This window comes from Carassius gibelio, chromosome B5, assembly GCF_023724105.1.
Source record: "Carassius gibelio isolate Cgi1373 ecotype wild population from Czech Republic chromosome B5, carGib1.2-hapl.c, whole genome shotgun sequence".
In the NCBI taxonomy this organism is placed as follows: Eukaryota; Metazoa; Chordata; class Actinopteri; order Cypriniformes; family Cyprinidae; genus Carassius; species Carassius gibelio.
In genome coordinates, this window is record NC_068400.1 from 35165436 (window position 1) to 35187048 (window position 21613).

A 21613-nucleotide genomic window follows, 5' to 3' on the forward strand; every position below is an offset into this window, starting at 1 on the left:
CTGATTACTGCTGATGACCGTTAGCATCTCGATCAAAAATGACCAAAGAGTTTCAATATTTTTCCTGTTTAAAACTTGACTCTTCTGTTGTTACATTATGCACTAAGACAGACTGAAAATTAAATGTTTTTCTATGCTCTCTTTCCGGTGTAATAATCAAGGAACTTTGCTGCCGAACCATGGGTGCAGCAGGCACAGTGATATTACGCAGCTCCTGAAATAGTCCAAAGCTGTTTTGTGTAGTTGCAGCTAGTGTTGTCACGGTACCAAAATCTCAGTATTCGGTACCAATACCAGTGAAAATCCACGGTTCTCGGTACCAAAGCAAAACACAAAAAAATGCCTTGCACTCTAATTTGTGTCTGCATATGTGCAAATTCATTCTCTGTCAGCAGGAGGCGCTTGTAGAGCAGATGAGTTAGATGATGTTTCTCCGATAACGACTGTAATCAAATAAGCACTAAGCTAGTGCTCACAAATGCTCCTCAAAATGCTCTTCAGGTATTACAGGCAAGATTGAATAAAAATTACATCCATAATTTTCTGAGGACAGCCAGTTTCCTTCAGAAAGCCGTGGCCTAATGGTTAGAGACTTGGACTTGTATCCCGAAGGTTGACCGGTACTCAGTACCACCAGTACTTAAAAAAAAACCTGGTACCGTAGCATTTTCTTTTTTTAGTACCGACTTGGTACCGAGGTCCCGGGTTTTTTCACATCACTAGTTGCAGCAATTGCAGAGTTGTTGGTATTATTTTCAGGCGCTGCTTAATATCACTGCGCCTGCTGCACCCATTGTACGGCAGCAATGTTTCTTGATTATTACAACGGATTTATAATATAGTTCCTAGCCATATCGGCCTAGAAATTCACAACTTTTAATTTTCTTAGTAGTAGTCTTAGTACATGATGTAACTACAGAAGAGTCGAGTTTTTAAATGGGAAAAATATTAAAACTCTTTGGTCATTTTTGAGCAAGATGCTTGCGGTCTAATCAGATTCAGTGATCTATTCTAAGCTAAACTAAAAGTGCTACAGCCAGACCCAGAGATCTGCTGAATGGATTCGAAAATGGTCAAATTCAAATGTTTAACTCGAGGGGAGTATGAATATGAGCATGTTTTCAAAAATAGTGGAGTGTTCCTTTAACCTGTTGCTTATTAGCATGCCTATTATGAACACATTGGCTGTTTTATTAGTTCTTATAAATCACATATTCTGTATAACCCTATTCTACATCCCTACTCAATGCCTACTATTAATAAGCAGCAAATAAGGAGTTTATTGAGGCAAAAGTAGTAGTTGATGTTATATTAATTGCGAGAACTCAATCTTAAAGTAAAGTGTAACCATTTTTTTATTTATTTACTGGTGCAAAACTATGCTGTAAATGTGTATCTAACCCTGTAGCCTGAAATGTGAAAAAATACAACAAAAATATATTTTTAAAAATAGATCAGTTTATTTAACCTTTAGAATACACTTTTTTTTTTATTCTGAAGAAAAGGCAAAAAGGTTCGGATACGTCATACTTTATGGCTATTATAGAAGAAAACAGAGCTCATACTCAAGGTGGAAAAAAAGCACCTCCATTTTATTCAGTCTCATTTGGTGCAGTTGCTGATATTTGTATGGCAATAAAGATTTTGATAGCTAGTAATGTAATTCAGCAAGAGCTTCATAACAGTATAGCAGCTGCTTAAGGAAGGGGGAATGTGTTTCGGGCTCAGTGCATATGTGATTGTGGCTGCCCGAGGCATTAAGAGGGAAGTGCATGAATACCACTGCACCAATGAGAGTTTTATTCATCCAGATGGAACTTTGCAACTTTTTAATTATGATCGTTAATATGAAGGTCTCCAGAAAACTTCCTACTATGATGATTAACCAGCCAATGACCACTGGTTAATCTCCTCTACATAATTTCACATGTGGTGGGATTTTAATCTGATTATCGCTTTGCTGACTGTTACAGAGAAAGTGGGGTTGCTGTTGGACTGCCTTTAAGGGAAGGATTATAGGGAAGATGAAGTATAAAGGGTTTGATCATGATGATCAGTTTTGACACCCCACACAATATGTGAATCTTGTGTTGTGTGTGTCTGTTTCTATACGAATCAACCTGTTTAATTGGTCACTCTGACAGGATTTCTCCAGTTGTGTGTGAATGTATGCCCTCATCATTGTACCAAATTACATATAAATGTGCTTCTCTCTGGTTGATTTTAAAATATACAATGACTGAGTTTATTTTCTTTTTTTCACATGAATTTTACGTTTAATGGAAATTTTTGGGGATTTTAATCTGATTATCGCTTTGCTGACTGTTACGGAGAAAGTGGGGTTGCTGTTGGACTGCCTTTAAGGGAAGGATTATAGGGAAGATGAAGTATAAAGGGTTTGATCATGATGATCAGTTTTGACACCCCACACAATATGTGAATCTTGTGTTGTGTGTGTCTGTTTCTATACAAATCAACCTGGGTGGTAGAGGCCTAAAACAAGTAAAAAACTGAATTGATATGACTCTACCAGCACCCAAGAGAAACCTTGATGTCAAAGAGATTTTGCTTACTCAGCAGCAGTGGGAATAAAGAGTTGCTTGCTGCAATTCTGGTCATATTTGGTTAGTTTCAGTTTGCATTTCTGTGATGTGTGAGGATGCTAAGAGGCTTTATCCTTCATTCGTTCTTTGCTTTTTCTTTCTCACCCAACACACACACACACACACTCACACAAACTCCCTCTGGTAATCCAGGGATTTGGCAGGGGGGATCTGCACAGCTGGTTATATGTGGCAATAACAATAGAAGGACGTCCTCTGAGATACAGTATGATACACACATACATACACACAATTAAGTACACTACTTGCTAATAAACATGGTATAAAAAAAGCACACAGCTCTTTGACCTAGAATGACTTGGATAACTTGTCAAAGTTATCAGTTTAATTGGTCACTGGATTTCTCCAGTTGTGTGTGAATGTATGCCCTCATCATTGTACCAAATTACATATAAATGTGCTTCTCTCTGTTTGATTTTAAAATATACAATGACTGAGTTTATTTTCTTTTTTTCACATGAATTTTACGTTTAATGGAAATTTTTGGGAAAAAGAAATCAGAGAACAAAATTGATTTATTATTGACCAAAATTATACATGTAATAAATTACTAAATATTTATTAAAATATAGTCTAAATATAATAAGACATATACAGACCAGCTACCTTAAGGCCAGAGTTCAAAGTTTTTTGTGTCTTAATTTACAACTGTGCACTAATCCTAATACTAAAATTTGGGGTAGGTAGGATTTTTCTTTTTATGGAGGGTTCAGACTATACCATTTCTTTTCATTATGACAGTCACTGCGTCAGATTATGTGATTTTGACTCCTTAAATCTTGTTGTGTACAATAAACAATAACAGACTACACGACCATTCACCACTTGCCGTCTTTAATGACCTGCGTGCTGTCATTGCGCCCCGTCCCATTGTCGTTCATGAGTTCCCATGACACCCTAGGTCAAGCAGATCATGCCAAAATCGAAAAGTCATTTAGTCTGAATCAGGCTTTAAAGAAATTTATTATTTTTTCAGCATTGATGCATATTGACCAACAGTGAGATTAAACACTTTCTATTCAGCAAAGAATTCTGAATAAATTATCAGCAAAATTCTAAGCATCATAACGATCTAATAGTCTTAAAAAAAAACTGACAGAGCCCGAACTTTTGAACGGTATTGGACCTGTATGCCTCTGTAACGGAGGCCAGCGAGTAGAGCTGTGCAGGTAAAAGCTCATTTAGCCTCCTTGTTAGTGCGTCTGCCTCCCATGCCGGAAGACCCGGGTTCGAGCCCCGCTCGGAGCGAGTGCGAGGAGCGTCAGAGAGGACCCGGGTGAGAGGGGTTACACCTCCACATAGCATTGCAGTTGTCCATTTCATTGAGTCATGTAGTTCCAAAGAATGCATGTTAAACATGGTCTACAATTGGTCATCACGTGGCAACTAAAGAAGGGCATTTGCCATGGGCACATATAATCATATGGTCATATGGGCACATATGAGATTGAGTTTTTTCATGTCTCTTGCTCTCCCAGCTGGCCTGTCTAATATCGTCAATGTTCTGAAAGTTTATCGCTTGCCAATATGGCACAGGCTTCAAGGCATGTGTGTCAGTGTCAGCATCATCTGTGTTAAAAAAAAGTGTGTGTGTGTGGGGCATCTGTGCATATGATGGAATGGGATGATGGCACATTATCATGCCTGCAGTGAGCAGAATAGCACATTGTCTGCACATGCACAAACAGGGCTCAAGGTCAAACTAGTTAGCTTATTTTTGTCTTGCTATCATCCTTCTCTTTTTTCTTTTTTTCTGGTGGACAGAGAACAAGAAATAAGCAACTGAATCTAATTACCACTGTTGGTTTTCTTTAGTAAAAAAATATTATTTACATATTTATTAAACCTTCCATTATGTCCTGACAGTAGAATATGAGACAGATAATCTGTGAAAAAAATCAAGCTCCTCTGGCTCCTCCCAGTGGTCCTATTGCCATTTGCAGAAACTCCATCGCTCCCGGTAAAAAATAACCAGTCAGAGCTGCGGTCCGTAACTTTGTTTGTGTTCAAAATGTAGAAAAATTTATATAATAAGCGAGTACACCATGAATCCATTTTCCAAACCGTGTTTTTAGCTTGTCCTGAATCACTAGGGTGCACCTATAATAAGTGTTTATATTCAGACTATTTTAGATTGCTTCGGGGATACCGCGGCGGAGTAACCCAGTACCTTTGTGATTCTTCATAGACATAAACAGAGAGAAGTAGTTCTGGCTACAATGTTCTTCTGCAAGCAGTTCTGTTTATTAACCGCTAGAGCGTCAAAAGTTCCCTACCGCAGCTTTAAGTAAGTCTTTCCTTGCTTCATATTGACTTACAGAGCAGCAAAACCTACATATACCAATAAAATATTAAAATCGACAATAAATGATTATTACAAGGCTTAAAGATGTAATTTGATGTAATTCAGCTGCCTATCTTGGCCAGGTCTCCCTTGCAAAAGAGATTTTTAATCTCAATGGGCTTCTCCTGGTTAAATAAAGGATAAAAAAAAAAAAAAAAAAGAGCAAAGTTTGTTCATGACAGAGTCCCTCTATTTTCCTTTATTTTGAAACGGCATTGGACTGCCTTAAGTTTTTGGGAGCCAGTGATTTAGATTTGCCTCAAGGAATCTTTGGATCCTTAGTTTTGACATCAAGTTGCGTCATGGTGCCTTGAAGAAGGATATTTTTGGTTGTTTCAAAAGGCTGTTGTGGTACATTTGAAGAGTCCAAAGGGGATTGAAGACAGGGTGGCTCAAACTCAAAGTGACATTATACTAATGTGTCTAGGAACACTCTCTGTCTTCCACATACAGTTGCACACATGCCCTCTTTTTGTGACGAGCACACATGCCTATGAAGTATTAAGGGTCTGACTGAGATTAGCACACTACAATGATAAAAGAACATCTTAATTTACGAGAATGAGAGGAGGAACATACATATAATATTGTCATGATACGTGCTGGATGAACATAAGAGCACAACAAAGATGGTTAATTGAAAAAGTAGTTTATTCCAAATCCACAGGGGAAGAGGTAATCCAAGAGAGGTAACATCAAACACAATCTTCCAAGGACAAAGGAAAAATAGAACAGACTAGAACTTAAGTACAAACGCAAATGAGGATAATTAATAGAACACTGGTGAACAGCATGACACAATCAGACACGAGGGAAAACTAGGTCACGCTGAACACATGGGGAATTAAAACACACAAAACAGTTTACGGGTGTGACATATATATTCTATAAAGTACATTCCATTATAATCAATGAAGTTCTTTCGATTCACATTGGATCTCTTATTTACATCACCATTACATGATTACATTGCCGCTGACAGATACTCTACTGGTGTTCAAGTTATGATATTGTGGCAAGTTTTTTTTTTATTGATATAATTTCCTAGATAAAATCGAACATTGCCCAACACTCCACTGAACACAAGGCATATCAGTTATTTATGTTATGTCAGTTATTTGAAACATGCATTCTGCATGAGCTTTGTAGGTTTGACTTATGTTGAAAATGCAAACTGACATGGCCTAAAGGGAATGTTTGGTGATTTTGTTTAAATGCTTGACTGTGCCCTATGGGGTAGGACAGGGCTTGTTTTTTTTCATCAGGGATGCTGATTTCACTGATGAAATCTGAGCAAACTGCTGATGCACAGGACAGAAAAAGCTTTTTTCCTCTGTTATGTAGTTGGATGTGCAGTTTTCCCCCTATAAACGAATTTTCTGGGGTCATGCAGTTGTGTAAAAGTAAATCAAAGCCTCGACACTCTTTTGGACATTTAATGTGCAAACGAAGGTGTATTCCCAATTTAACGGAGCACTAATATTGTTATTCTGGCCCTCCCTGGTCTCAGTGCACGTGTCTGTTTGTAGTGGGTAAAAGCCATTGTCAAATGTGTGGATCACAGCATGATGTTGTGGAAGATCACAGATGAACATGCAAATGTGTGATGTAAATGACAAGGACTTGTCTCTGTATGCAAATGACACGTATTGTGGTGATTCTTTGCCGAGGAGAGAATTAGAAATACGTGTTGTCATGTAAAACCATCAACTTCTACAGCAGCACAGATTTGAATCAGATTACTTTTGCAGTTCTTCTTAAGTCCCTTTCACACTGCCATTCCGGCAAATACAAGGGTAAAGTGTTCCTGCAATTGTTCCCTGGTCGCTAGATTTTGCACTTTCACACTGCCAGTGATGACCTGGGATATGTGCGTGCTTTCACACACAACCCTTGAAGATCCCGTAACGACACATGACATCAGCGCGTGACGTGTAATGTACGAGTCGACAACGCTAGGCACGTTACTTTCACTGAAGCAAGCAAACGATCTCGGCATCAGCGCGGAAAGTGAGGAACTAACTGATCTCTGCTTCATTACAGTTTGCACATATATTTTCGTTGCGAACGTTGATCTTCCGTTGATCAGCCGGTAAAAGAGTCGCGCGATAACGCGTGTCATCACTTCGACATGGAATTAGATCTGGCTTTTGTTCACACAGCACTCGACCCGGGTCGAACCCCGCGATGTTACTAGGTCCCCAACCCGGGTTCAATTCGGTAATCAAGCCCGGGTCGTGGTTGCTTTCACACAGAAGGAGACCCGGCAATGTTCCGGAAATATTGCGGGTCCGACGTGCAGTGTGAAAGGGGATTTAGTGTGTCACACTCTGTAAAAATGTATCATGTTGGCCAACATTTAAGCATGCAATATTAAGGAAATTCAAAACTGAACTAGTAGTTGTTATAAATAAGTTATATTGCACTTACTATACTATACTATAAAATGATTGTGAAATTATTTTTTGTATATTGTATTTTTAATATTTTTTCACATATTTTCTTGCATGGCAGAAACTGAAGCCCTCTTCTTTAATAATCATATATAAACAATTCACACACATACTTGTTTCTGACAATTCCAGTCAAGTGGTATTAAGTATAATCATACTTTTCATTCATTCATAGTTTTGTCCATAGTTGGCTGATGTTAATATTGCGTCCAGTCAACCTATTGGCATTTAAATGACCAAGTGTTGCCCGAATGAACACACTAACACACACATCGTCATGCTTGTGTATCTGTGTAGGGTGGAAAGATGTGTATGAAAGAACATATGCCTGTACGGTAGGGGATTTGTGTTTTCTCTTCCTCCTCTCCAAGAGCTCAGGGGCTGAGCCAGTAAGTGCTACCTAGTCAAACATGTCCTCTCATCCCATTGGCTGAGCTACAAAGAGAGAGAGAGAAAACCTAAGTCAATTATGCTGAGCTCCTCTAATTTTAAAGCTCGGAAGTACTAACTTAATCTTACTCTCTGAGATATACATTTGAGTTTTACTCTGTGAGTGTTTACACATTGTTCATTTTGCATTTAAATGAGCTGTGACCCTTTAACTCATTTTTTTTTTTAAGTGGTACTTCAAGATATGATTTTATGGTAATTGTAGAGTAAGCTGGATATCTGTTTACTTCAGCTTCTGGATGACGTTTCTCTCATGCATCAGGCTTGTCATCTTCAGCCTCAATTATATATTCTCTTGATGTGACAGATTCATTATGGCATCTTCTAGTCAGAGCATCATTTGTGTCAGTTGTGATGATGAAAAACATAATTACTTACACACCCTCACCTTGTCTCACAGTACATTAAATAATTTTAAAATAAAGCTACAGCAATAGTTTCCCTTGTTATGTCCAATGACGGCAACAGCCACAGCACCATAAGTCAGTGTTTTCCACACAGTGTTGTGGTTATGCGCAGTCTTTCCATTACCACACTTCTCTATTGCCAATCACACTTTGCCAAGGTTTCTGCCGTCCTGCAATATCCTGTCACTTGCAGAGGTTTTCTTTTAATGTGATCAGAGGCCTTTATTTGGGTGTTTTACAAGCTTATATTAGATCCGTGTGTTTCTACCTGGAGTTCTGACATGCAATGTTTGTTGCTTGATCTCCATTTGTGAACTGTGGAAGTCTGGCTCAAATAGGTACATTGGCAGCTTGTCGTCATGACAGTCTGCCATGTTCGCCTGGACAGAATGATGTCATATCCTGAGTATGCTATTCGCTGACCATTGTTTTTGGCTAGAGATAGTTGTGAATGTGTGTGTGTGATTGAAGAGAGACAGAATGTATGTTGTTTGTAATAAAGGGGTCTTAAGACGATGGTAAAAATAACACTATTCGGTGTATTTGGTGTAATGCAATGTTTCAGGTTAAAAAAGGTAAAAAAAAAATTCCACATCATTGTTACATTATTGTAAATTATTGTTGCTCCTATAGGGCCCACCTTTCTGAAACGTGTAGATTTTTACATAGCTCATCATTTTGAAAATCATGTTGATTGGCCAGCTGTCCAGTGCATTGTGATTAGCTGAATACCTCATGCGTGTAATGGAAATTTTACGCCCCATACCATACTATGATCCTGTGTCTAGGCGTGATGAGACATGACTATATAATGTATAATGACTTATACTGTGTTTTTACACATTGTGTTTCATATCTCATCGCTTAAACCCAAAACCATGTCTGCATTTGTGATCAGAAAAACTTGCATTTGAATTATCAGTGTAGATTCTTTACATATGAAAACGTACTTACATGCTGTGTGTCAGAAGCGCCAGACTGTCCTTGCAAAGTTGGATATGCCCCACTTTATAGTAGGGCTGTCCCGATCAGGGTTTTTTTGCCCTAGAGTCCGAGTCATTTGATTTTGAGTATCTGCCGATACCGAGTTTCTGTTTAAGTTTCTGTTTTCCTGTGAAAACCGTGGTGATAGCTAGACTCTTTTGTCCATATTTGGAGTTTCCTGATATGACTATCAGCGCAAGAGCTCGCTCCGGCTTCTAGTGTGAATGAAACACACACTGCATGAGAATTTAATGCTCACTTACGCCTTCTTTCTTTGCGCGAACATTTGGGCGGTGTTATGCAAATCTTCCCACACAGTGAAGTAGACATGTGGGGGTGTGTTTAAGCATTTTAGGATGGCGTGGACGAGTCTTAAGTTTTATAAAGAATATCTCTTTGGATTTGAGACTTTTGTCTTTGCAACTTTACATATCTTATCTATGCACCAACAGCTTGTAACACTAAGAGAAAGGAACACTTTAAATTGCATCATACGACCCCTTCAATCTCTGTAATTAGTACATAATTGCCCAAACGTGAGCAAAATCTTTAAGAAGTTAAAATATAGAGGAACCTGTTTTCTTTCAAGCTCAGCTGGAATGATGAGTGTTTTATATTTCTATAAATTTTTACTGCTTATTGATTTATGTTATTTCTTAATTAAAAGTGGTGTTTTTTTCTTTGTCTTTTTTTTTCCTGCAGTTGCATTTTGCATAATTGCAAGAGATGAATTGCGGGGAATGTAAAGCAGATGATATTGCAGTGCCTCCTTTGCCTGTTTATCATGCTAATTTATCTCTAGGTGACTGGGATTTCTGTTTAGAAGCTTTGTGAAGATTTATGGATCCATCATCTAGCTGCTTGATGTAAACATGCAAATAGACATTTAGACCAGGAGACGTATCTGAATAGTGATTGCACCCAGAAATGGCTTTTCTTCACTGATTTATGTGCAGAGGAACTAACTGACAATCTTCATTTCTTCTCAGAGCTCCATTCAAATCACATTTGATGACAGTCATCAGCTCCTCACTTCTGCATCCATTGACCGTGTGACTTGCACCGACCAATCAGTACGCAGCATGGTAAGCAGTCAAAACTTTGACACCAAAAAGATGCCATATAAAGGTTACTAATTTGTTTGGCCAATCTAACAAAAAATAAATGTGCAAATATCCAAGCAAAGAAAGACAGACGTTTATAATGTTCCTAAAGATGCTGTTATTTTGAACTAAATCCTGAAGAAAATGTATTTAAAAAATATAAAGAAACATGATTGCTTTTAACATTGATAATAAGGAATCAAATTCGCATATATAAATGATTTCTGAAAGGTTATGCGACACTGAGGCCTGGAGTAAGGGCTACTAAAAAATGTCGCTTTGCTATCACAGGAATTAAATGTGAAAAAAAAAGTTATTTTGATTGTAATAGTACTTAAGTGAAAAATAGATATACTAAAATGTATTTCATGCTAAGTACACTACACATCATTTACATATTTATGTACTTAATAAAAATACCCTGCAAGTAAGCTTTTAGTATACTAAATTGGTATGCTTAAAATCTGCTAAATTGGAATAACTAATTTTGTTCTTAATGCACTTTAAATGTCTTGCATTTAAAGACTGATATTATTCACATATCATACAATCCTCATCAGTAGTGACATTGAAACACATTTTAGGCTAAATATAAAAAATTTGCATGGTGCACTAGTGCTCCAAATATATTTTTTTATATCACTAATCCTCAAGCAATATGTAATTAAATATGTATAGGTAATAAGTAAATATTAATAGATTTGAACTATACTTAGTATGAAATAAATGTATTTTAAATATACTAGGGAATACAGCCTTGAGACTTCTTTCAGAGATGTTTAAAAATCTTACAACCCCAAACTTTTGAACAGTATATTTAAAAAAATGTATGTATGTATGTATGTATGTATGTATGTCTAAATATGATTTAGTGATAATTTTGTGTTATAAATATGATTGCAGGTAATTACAATAATACATGTTTACAATTTTTACAATAATACATAATAATACATATAATGGAGTGTCAGCATTTCAGCTTCATTGTGTTCATCTGCATATTCTCTCTCCTCGCAGTGTAAATGAATGAGAGCAGTAATAGTGCACACATCCTTTGCAGTAGTATTCATTTGCACGTGCAGTTATCATATCCAAAATGATTAAAGCTTGTTTAATATATTTACATAGACACCATACCTTTATATTTGCATATGTATGGAGGTAGATTACGTATCCATTAAGAGAAACACGCATCTGAAAATCTATTTTTTTTTTATTCATTTGTTAGACACAATTTCCATACAACTACAAGAGGAGTTCAGCTCAGACATTATGTGTGCATGCTCTTAATATTTCTTGGATCTATGTTTTGAACTCTTAAATTAGGGCTAATGTGTCCTCCTACTGAATTGCATTCAGTAGATTTGTAGATAGCATGTTGTGTCCAGCTCAGTCAATATTTGTCGATCATACCCTCAACCTCTTCCAGGTCCTGCAGTGCAATTGTACAGTCGGCACCGTAACATTCCCCGTGACTGTCACTCAGCAGTCACCTGCAGCCGTTTCCATGGATACCTACCAGATCACAATGAAGCCCATGCAGGCCCAGGTAAAATACAAATGAAATGGATTTGCATCTGCGAGTTTGCATCAGTCTGCATAGCTGCACACTCCGATTTCATTAGTCTGACGTCTCCTGTCTCTGCTCAGATGAATGAGCCTCTCAGTTTGCCCATTTTTTTCTCATCTCAATAGCTTGATGTCGATTGTGAGGTTTAGTGGCTATGAATATTGCATGCGATACTCATCTCAAACAAATGACACCACTTTTGCCATAGTTAAATGTTACATCTCTAGGTGGTAAAAAAAAAAGGAGCAGCCATCGATGAATATATTACTTTTGCAAATTCAGCGTGAAATAGGAGTTAATATGTTCTGTATGGACTTCTGTAGTTGCAGGTGTGTCTTGAGGAAGTGGAAGAAGAGGGTCTCCTTGTGTCCTGGACTTTTTCCAAGCAACCTCATCTCTCTTTAACCGTAACACCATGCCAAAGAGTCCAGAAAGAGGTAAGAGAGTAGTTTTGGTCAAGTAGGTCTTGTTCCTTTCAGCTTGTGAGGTATTACAAATCGTTGCAAACTGCTTTTGCAACTATGCATATAATGTGAAATCTTTGTTTGTTTTTGTCTTTAGGGCTCTGATGTGGAAGTGGACAGTGAAATGATTGCAGCGCTGGTGGAGGACACACTGTACACAACACACCCTGCCATGATCCTCAACCTGAGAGCCTGTGTATCAAGCCCTGCGGTAAAAATACCAGTATTGATTGCTATATCGCACAGTAGGGGTTATGACCGTGTAATGGGTCAGTGTGGTAACCGTTTGAAACACTATGACCAAGGTTGATACAAAATTTAAAGAGGTCTTACACATCTGAATTCACCTTAGAAAGGTCTTAAATCAGAGCAGGTCATGATATTAAATGTTGCATGCATTGCTAAAAAAATCTTCTTCCTCCAATTCATGCAAGATGCAAAATAAAAACTCTTGTTTTCTGTGAAATTGGAAAAAATGTAGTGACTTTGTTTGGTAGAAGAACAAATATGTGTCATCCTAGGTCCACTGGTGGCAGATATTTATTATTTTTATTCAAAACTTCATTTTTATCATGTTATTTTTATTTTATAGTAAGTGTATCTCGGTTTAAGAATTTTTAGACATATGCACTGGTAAACAAGGCAAATATACTGAGGAATAATAAAGCTTTTTTGCAATGTTGTTAAAGGTATTTTCATATTCTGTTGGCTGAGAGCAAAATCATTTAAGCCTTTTAAGTCTTACTTTTTGTAAAATTAATTATGAAATAATGGAGATTAGCGAGAAATGTTATTTACAAGTTTTTCTATTACATATTGACATATATTCCCTTTAAAATTCTTTGTGACATTTTCTTTACTTTGTATTAAAAAGGCCTTTAAAAAGTCTTGCATTTACCTTTAAAAAAATCCTGTAGAAACCCTGTGTGACAGATCTGTGTGGATACTGTATATTTTGGTTGAGAGTATTACACGTATGACATACAGAGTATCTGTACGAAACATACAAGACATGTAATTAAAGTCCACAAAGAGGAATAAAACTCAAAACATGTTACTTTCACGTTATAAAACATAAATTTTCTACTGTTACAGTTCCCCAGGGAAAAGCAGATCGGCGGTCTGAACTGTCCACCTCAGAGCACGCCTGTCAGACAGATTTTGGTGCACCAACTCAAAGCAACCAATATCAAAAAAGGTATAAAATGATCATGATTCTTAAAAACATTGTGTTAGAATTAAAAATGTGCCTACATATGTGCACAATCAGATACTCAGTCATTTGGCTAGTTTAATGTTTTGTAAGGAAGTCTTATTAGGCTGGTTTCATATTCATTTGAACCCAGATGGATGTATTTTTAGGGCACTTTACATAGCAAGAGTTATAAATTTTTGCAGTGGCTAATATTTTTTCAAGTTGAATTATCTTATGTTAACTCAGAAACTCTGGATGTGAGCAGTTTATGATGTATGTTATGTTAATGACTTTTCCAGGATGTCAGACTCATGTAGGGGAGCTTTGTTGTGTGCTGAATCTGGACACTCCTTCCATTGAACGGAGAACCGGATTCCGTACTCCTTCCCCCAGTCCTGGAGCAGCCCTGCACTGGACTGACGACTTCAAACTGTAAGCACATCATTACTGTAAAGCAGATACAGAACAACATAAAGACATGAAACTAAATGAATGGGTTGAAACTTTCTGAGTGAGGTGTTGACATGTCTGACTCATAGGAAAGGATACAAGGAAACGTTTCTTATACGGTCATATTCTATTAGACAGGGTCCTTTTTGTTCATGCAATTAATTTAACTCTGTGCTGCAGGACTAGATTGATAATCCAGTGGGTTCTTCGAACACCTTCCATTTTAAAGGTCAATTTCACCCCTCCGGTTTGGCACAATGGAGTGTTTTCATCAAAGTCTGTTTTATAATGGCAGCCCTTCTGTCATGAATGAAGGTGTGAAGCTGTGAACAGCTCCACCAATGGCTCTGTGAATATATGCAGCAGCCAACTCCCATAGAAACAAAGAGCTGTTTAGCACATTTAATTACAGCCATTCCCAACACGTCACTACTTCCTGTGATGCCAATTTAATTCTCATAGCCAGATTGCTGCTGTGTGGTCAGAGGGGATATTTAGTCTACCACAATACCGATAGTACACTACGGTTTTATAACCTAAAATCCAGATTCAACCGTTAAAGTCAATTCAGTCTTTTAATGATACAAAGAGACATCTTCAATGCTCAGTATTACAAAATAAAAGATTTCTGTGTGTGCATTTTATATGATAAATCAAAGTCTGTTTTTATCAATTAGGGAAGTAGGACCAGAAACCAAAGAACTCAAAGTAAGACTTGTGGAGAAGAACAGCAAAGGAGAACGTGAGTCAATTTTCAGTGCCTATCATTCAATAGTTCATCCAGCACAACAAGAAATGTATTGATTTCAGATGATCTGGTGAATGACTAAAGACTGATATTCTCTATTGTCCATTCCTGTCTGTTGATCAATTTGTTTTCTGTTCGACAGAGTTTCTGCCTGGTTGTGCTTCCTTACAACTGGATCTCTCTAAAAGAATTCCTAATGGACATCATAAACTATCCATCGCACCAGGTCATGGTCTGGCTCCAACTGCAACTATAACATTAGAAGTAAGGACAGCATAATGTAGAATACAGATTTAAAATTTGATATGCACTACTTTTCAAAAGTTTGGGGATGGTAAGACTATTCTTTTGGTTAGAAGTCTTTTTATGCACACCAAATGTGCATCTATTTGATAAAAATAGAGTAAACGGTAATATTCTGAAATATTATTACAATTAAAAAATATATATTTTCAATTTAATATATTTTAAAATGTAATTTATGCATGTGAGGGTATAGCTAAATTTTTAGCAGCCATTAGCCTGTCACCAGTCTCTCATGATTCTTCAGAAGTCATTCTGTATACTTATATTAATTATAAATGTCTTTTAGTATAAATGTAACTTTTGATCAATTTATTATGTCCTTGCTAAATAAAAGTAATATGTTTTGAAAAAATATATGTAAAGAAGTGCAGAGACAAATAATTCCCATGTGTAAAGTATACATATGGATGGCATTATTTCCATGATAACACTGCAGTCAGAACTTTCAAGGCTTTCGGCAACCTTGTGTTCTCTTTCCGAACACTCTGATAAGTCCCTTCTAAATGTCAATGGATTATTTAATAGAAAACATATCATATTACAGTGGCATGCCTTGTGAATCGAATGCTCACCTTATCTCTGATTTACTCTGTAACTTTCTTTATTTAACCTAGTACTTGTTACACACATGTGCTTACAGGTACACACTTAAATACTCTGAATAATAGTTGTGTTTGTGAACACCAGTGTTAATTTTGACAGCAAATTCGGATTTAGTCTTAGTCTTAGTCTTTTGAATAACACACCATTTAGTTTTAGTCACATTTTAGTCATCTGAAATGTTTTAGTCTTAGTCTAGTTTTAGTCGACTAAATATCATAAGAGTTTTAGTCTTAGTCTAGTCTTAAGTCTTTTAGTCTTAGTCTAGTTTTTTTTTTTTAGTAGAACAAAGTCAACTTAGTTGACTTGACTAAATGTTTCCATCAGTCTGTTATGGAATGGTATTTATAAAATAAACATAAGGCCTGCTCTCAATGAAAAATATACATGCTCTCTGAAAAAGATATGCATTCGTCCTGAATGATATGCAATGCATATGACATTCTTTCAAGATGAAGTACAGTATTATTGAAATAGACAACCACCTATATTATATTTGTATTGTATGTTCATTCTATTTCTTTATTTGTGATATTTACACAAAGTTTACATTTTTTAAGTTTGTTTTTGTTCATTTAAAATAGCACTGCATAGTCTTCACTGTAAAATAAAATACACAATCAAACCAAAATGTATTCAGACACCTTCAACGTTTCTTACAATATCACAGTTTATCTGCTGTAGTTTAGAAATTGGTAATAAAATATGACAATAACTCAGGGTTAAACTGTGTCAGAACAACAAATTCATCTTGATAATGTCTGATGCAATGCTTAATTTGGTTCAGTCTGTGGTGTGAAAAGGTTGTATTAGCAATTAAAGAAAGAAACACTTAAGCAAAACATGCTCAGGTCCCTAATCATTTTTTTTTTTTTTTTTTGTATTTTTTAGTCACTAGTAAAACAATATAATCTATTCTATCTGATTTTTGGATTGACTTTGGATAAATTCTTGTTAAAACTACAAAGTAATTTAATCAAGAGCAGTGAGTGATTTACTTTCATTTTCATACATTAAAGACACTGACAGCAGAGCTAGTAAATTAGGCGCGGTCACTTTAAGAGACAAATGCATCCATTATAAAGATACGCATCCGATTTCTTTCCAACTCTTTACTTTCACTGAAGACACAACTACAGACCTTTTCGAACACACTTTCCAAGACGGGTATTTCGACATATTTAGTATGTATTTGTTGTCGGTACAAAAGCAAGAAGACTTTGAGACGCGTCTCTGCTTGCTCCCTGAACACCGCGCTGCTGAATTGAGCTCTTTCACTTTTCGCTCTTTTTCTTATGTTTATTTAAAATGCGATTTGTATTTGTTCGTTCAGGTGCAGGAGGACGCAAACGTCCTGAAGGAGAACTCGGTTCAGTGTTGCGGGAGTAACCAGCTGCTCAGTTCAACTTTCCCGAAGCGCGGGGCTGAAGCCAATTTGATGTGTTGAATGCTTGGAGCACGTTATAAAACGTATTCTTACACATTTCTGTTTTAATAAATGCTCATATTAAAACATAGCATTACACATAAGTAGGTACAAAAATAATCAGTGATACATTTACGACCCCATAAAAATTTGGGTCGCAATGGCATTTCAAAAGGTCGCAGTGTAGTTCCCTGTGTAAACAACTTAACTGTTATGAAAACGTCCTCGAAACTGTGCGAATTTCTGCAAACTCATCTTTGTTCTCTTTTCTGTGTAACTGCTGCTGCGTTTGTTTAGCTGTGGCGCTTGCATTTGCAGCGGCTTTTTATAATGGCTCGGCTGCTTCTGCATAGATCAACCTACCCTCAAAGATTCGCTCTGATTGGATCTCTTCTCCATTCGTCCCGCCCATATATTTTCGTCTCATTTTTATTCGTTGACTAAAGTGTCAGTTATATTTCGTCACGTTTTTCGTCATCATATCTGACTTTTTATTTAGTTTTTATTTAGTTTTCGTCCGTGAAAAAGGTTAGTTGACGAATATTTTTCGTCATAGTCTTCGTCAACGAAATTAACACTGGTGAACACATAGGCAAAGTCAGCTCAAAATGATTTAGGAAGATATCACTGGCTGTCTTAACCCCATTTCTAATTTCTTTAAAAAAATGAGAGTATATTGATCTTATGTTCCCGCCTCCATAGCTGTTGTATCTGGAGTCCAGTGATTTGCGTGCATGTCAGAATGCCACTCCTCTGCGATCCTCAGTCACCCCCTCAAAGAAGGTGGACGTGGACCGGACCATCATGCCCGATGGCACCATAGTCACCACAGTAACCACCATCCAGTCACGACTAAAACTGGACCACAAACTAGGTAAAGCTCACTCAGCGATACTACCATTCTGTCTCCATCATCCAGTACCATCGAAATGACTTGGCGGTTTTACCCTATCCTATTTCTTCCTCTGTAACTGCAGGAGACTCTCCATCTAGGTCTCCCTCGAAGGTGGAGGTGACTGAAAAGACTCCCACCGTGCTCACTAACAGCTTGCAGAGCACCAGTGCCAGTCCTACCCCCAGCAGTGAGCTCCACATTAACATTTCTTTTTTGATGCATTAAATTGATTAAAAGTAATTGATTAAAGAGTTAAAACATGTTTACAAAAGATTTCTATTTCAAACAAGTGATGGGCTTTAAACTTTTTATTAACCAAGATATCCTGAAAACAAATGCATCATGGTTCCCAGAAAAATATTGAGCAGCACAGGTGTTTTCAACACATATAAACACCAAATATTCAGCTTTGCCATTACAGAAATAAATTACATTCTAAAACTTTTTTTGCAATTTGTATGAATAACTAGAAAGTTTTTGATTCTGTTGTTTTTGTGTCTGTGTGCTATTTCCAACCAGAAGGCACCCTCCCAAATGGGCTGGATCCCGTAGCAGAAACGGCCATTCGGCAGCTAACCGAGTCGGCCAGTAAGGTACCCAAGAAGACACCTACTAAACGCAGCACTCTCATCATATCTGGGGTGTCAAAGGTCAGAGCCTGAAAATCAAGTAAACAGACATGTCTAATCAGTGTCATCAAAACATCTTGGTTACAGTGAGGCAAGCGTCTAGGGAAATGATCACGACGAGAACAGTCTCTTTAGAGCTTCCCCAGGGTAATTTGTTTGTTTAGTAATCTCTTTCCCTCACATAATTGTTGATGTACCTCTCATCAGGACACTTTTTGGCTGGGAAATTGTCTCTTTTAGGCTGTTATAACACAAAAAGTTACATTTAACTGATTTTGACTTCCTTTTAAACATTGACAAACTTATAGATTACAATCTAAATTTCATCACAAGCTCACTCGTCTCATATCCCATCTCAAAAATCATCAGAACATACTGATCCGTTCGCCGTTTCGAATCCCCTGTCTGACCTGACAGTGGAGCCACTTCTGCAAAGACACAGCCAACATGTTGTCTTCCTCAGCTGTGCCTGCAGCACATGTACATGAGGAACACTGTGTTGAAACTAATTTTCTGTCCTTCCCTCAGGTCCCCATTACTGAAGATGACTCAGCCTTATCAGTGGGCTACGCTGCAGCAATGGACACAGCCCTACAGGGGGCGCATTCTCCCAGCGGAGCCCCAAACCACCACGGAGCATCCGCACATCAGGAAACAGATGAGACTACTCCATCTGATGTGTCCGAGCGACCCTCCGTGGATGACGTGGAGTCAGAGACCGGATCAACCGGAGCACTGGAAACACGTAGCCTCAAAGACCACAAAGGTGTGAACTTCTTTGGAATGTATTTTTGAAGTATTCTTCATAAAATGTATTTTTATAGTTTCATTTAAGTGCATGAATGTTCTGTTCTAGTGGGATTCCTCCGCAGTGGCACCAAGCTACTATTCCGCAGGAAACACAAAGAGAAAGACCCCAGTTTCAGTCAGTCCCACGAGGACGTCTCAAACCTGGACAATGACTCCTCCACAGCCTCCTGCTCCTCCACCAGCCGTAAAAAGTCTGGAAGCTTCTCCCGTCGCCTCATCAAACGCTTTTCGTTCCGCTCGTCTAAGACAAAAGGCAAATCCAGCACAGCCAACGGAGGGTCCAGCACTACAGATAACTAAAGGAGAAACGGAGAGAAAGGACGAGTAAGAGAGACACGGTGCGGGCACCAGTCAAATGAGTGTGGAACTGGCTTCAAATTTCTCCAGAACTTATTTATGTTATATACTGATTGTCCACAACCTTGAGGGGTCTAACGTGTAAGACTTCAGACCACACATTGCACCCTGGAAGCCAGCCTTGTTTTGGTGTTTGTTTCTTTTTTTGACTGGAACATCATCCTTAACGTACTATTAAGCAATTCATTATGGAAAGAGCCAAAAAAAATGTGTAATATCAAAGGTTTTGACCTTTGATGCTTCGCTTACCTAATTAATTTGACGAAACGTATAAAAGGCTGCTTTTGTGGGTGATAATGAGCGAACAAACTCGAGAAACTCAAAATGGACGGATGTCATGCGGTTGTTGAGCACAAGGGGGCGACATAGATCAATGATGCCTCCAACACTGACGCTATGTGTAGTTTTTCTTATTTATTTTATTCCATCAGTTGCACTTTGGTTCTTAATCTGATTGTTTACAATGTTGGGGAGCTATTTTTCTGTCATTTTTATCATGTTTGTGTATAGTTTACTGTTATCAGCACTGATTCTCTTCTCCTGAGCTCATTAGGAGTAATGTATTTCCAGAGTGTGATTTGCTAAGACATGCTGTGAGCTTTGTTCTCGTTTTGCTGTTGCTATAGCATTTAGATCAAGGGATGGTTTGACCTGTTTTCAAATAGTGGTACGTTTGACATTCATTGTGGCTTAATAATATTTTATAATGATGTTTTTATTTGTTTAAGAAAACGGAAATGTTCATAAGTTACTGTAGGCATATCTCACTAAATTGCGTTCGTGTTTTTGGTTGTAAAGTGTAACTCTTCATATGGCAAAAGGGATACAGTACATTTGTGTATATTTATAAATTATACCACATATTATTTTAAATCTACAACCTCTTGAGCTACATGCAGCGGAAAAAGGTGCTGTTTTCAGGGTCTACGTGAAAACAAACCTCAGGGGATGACGTTACGTCACTATGAAAAGGAAAAATGTTTAATCACGTTATCTAACTTATCGCATTTTTTTTCTTTCAGAGATGGCTTTTTGAACAAAACAGGCCTTACACCAGTAACATGCAAACCATTTAACTTAACATTAGTTGCAATAAACTTACCCAGAATAGCGCCATCCCCGCTTGGTTTACTTAAACACACGAAACGTAACGTTAGATGTTGTTTGTTATACCATAGATGGCTTTTATTATAGTATTGAGCGTTAAAAGTATAGTTCACAAAAATCTAGCATTATTCACCTCGGTTTACTTTCTCTGGACCATATGCATCGTGCAGTGTTAACCGAGGCTGTTAAAATATATTTTTGTATTGCACGACAGAAGGTCATAGAAGTTTGAAACAACATCAGAGTGGGTAAGTTAACGTTAAATGACCACAAATCTAATTTGGGGCGAAATAAGTTAGGGAATCTCTTTTGCGGTATACCTCCCCCATCCCATATGATCGGTGCATATTTCAGCATTTGTTCTACCAAATATTTGAAATAATCATAATCAGAAAAAAGACAACTGGTTGTCAAAATCTAATTACTAACGTTACAGGAACACATCTTACCTATAAAACGTTGACTTGCCGTTCATGAATCAACGACAGAGCGCTTTTTTGTTATAAGTTAGTTAGTGTAGCATACTCCTGGAGCATAAAGCCTGAAAATGTTATATGACCAGAATGTTATGATAACAGCGAACAATCTCAAACGAAGGCCATGGACCTTCTGAGGTAATCGGAGCTTTCTATTATTGTGGTTCGTTTGATGTTTAATTTATTCTGAATAAATTATTTTTGAAAATCCACTC

General features: G+C 37.4%; 1 protein-coding gene across 4 annotated transcripts in view; it reads left to right on the forward strand.

The window, feature by feature from the left end:
- c2cd2l (c2cd2 like) overlaps positions 1-21610 on the forward strand; it is a 28367-nt gene extending 6757 nt beyond the window's left edge. The window contains exons 3-15 of one of the 4 annotated variants that reach the window (XM_052556323.1): positions 10252-10347; positions 11795-11914; positions 12259-12372; positions 12497-12610; positions 13495-13597; positions 13894-14026; positions 14722-14786; positions 14935-15056; positions 17827-17998; positions 18102-18206; positions 18542-18669; positions 19177-19414; positions 19484-21610. In XM_052556323.1, coding sequence (XP_052412283.1) covers positions 10252-10347; positions 11795-11914; positions 12259-12372; positions 12497-12610; positions 13495-13597; positions 13894-14026; positions 14722-14786; positions 14935-15056; positions 17827-17998; positions 18102-18206; positions 18542-18669; positions 19177-19414; positions 19484-19758 — 1785 coding nt within the window. In that variant the 3' untranslated portion in view covers positions 19759-21610. Of the gene's footprint in view, positions 1-10251; positions 10348-11794; positions 11915-12258; positions 12373-12496; positions 12611-13494; positions 13598-13893; positions 14027-14721; positions 14787-14934; positions 15057-17826; positions 17999-18101; positions 18207-18538; positions 18670-19176; positions 19415-19483 lie in introns of all 4 variants that reach the window. The other 3 variants (XM_052556322.1, XM_052556324.1, XM_052556325.1) reach the window with 3 other exon arrangements.
- Positions 21611-21613: the final 3 nt, after the last annotated feature.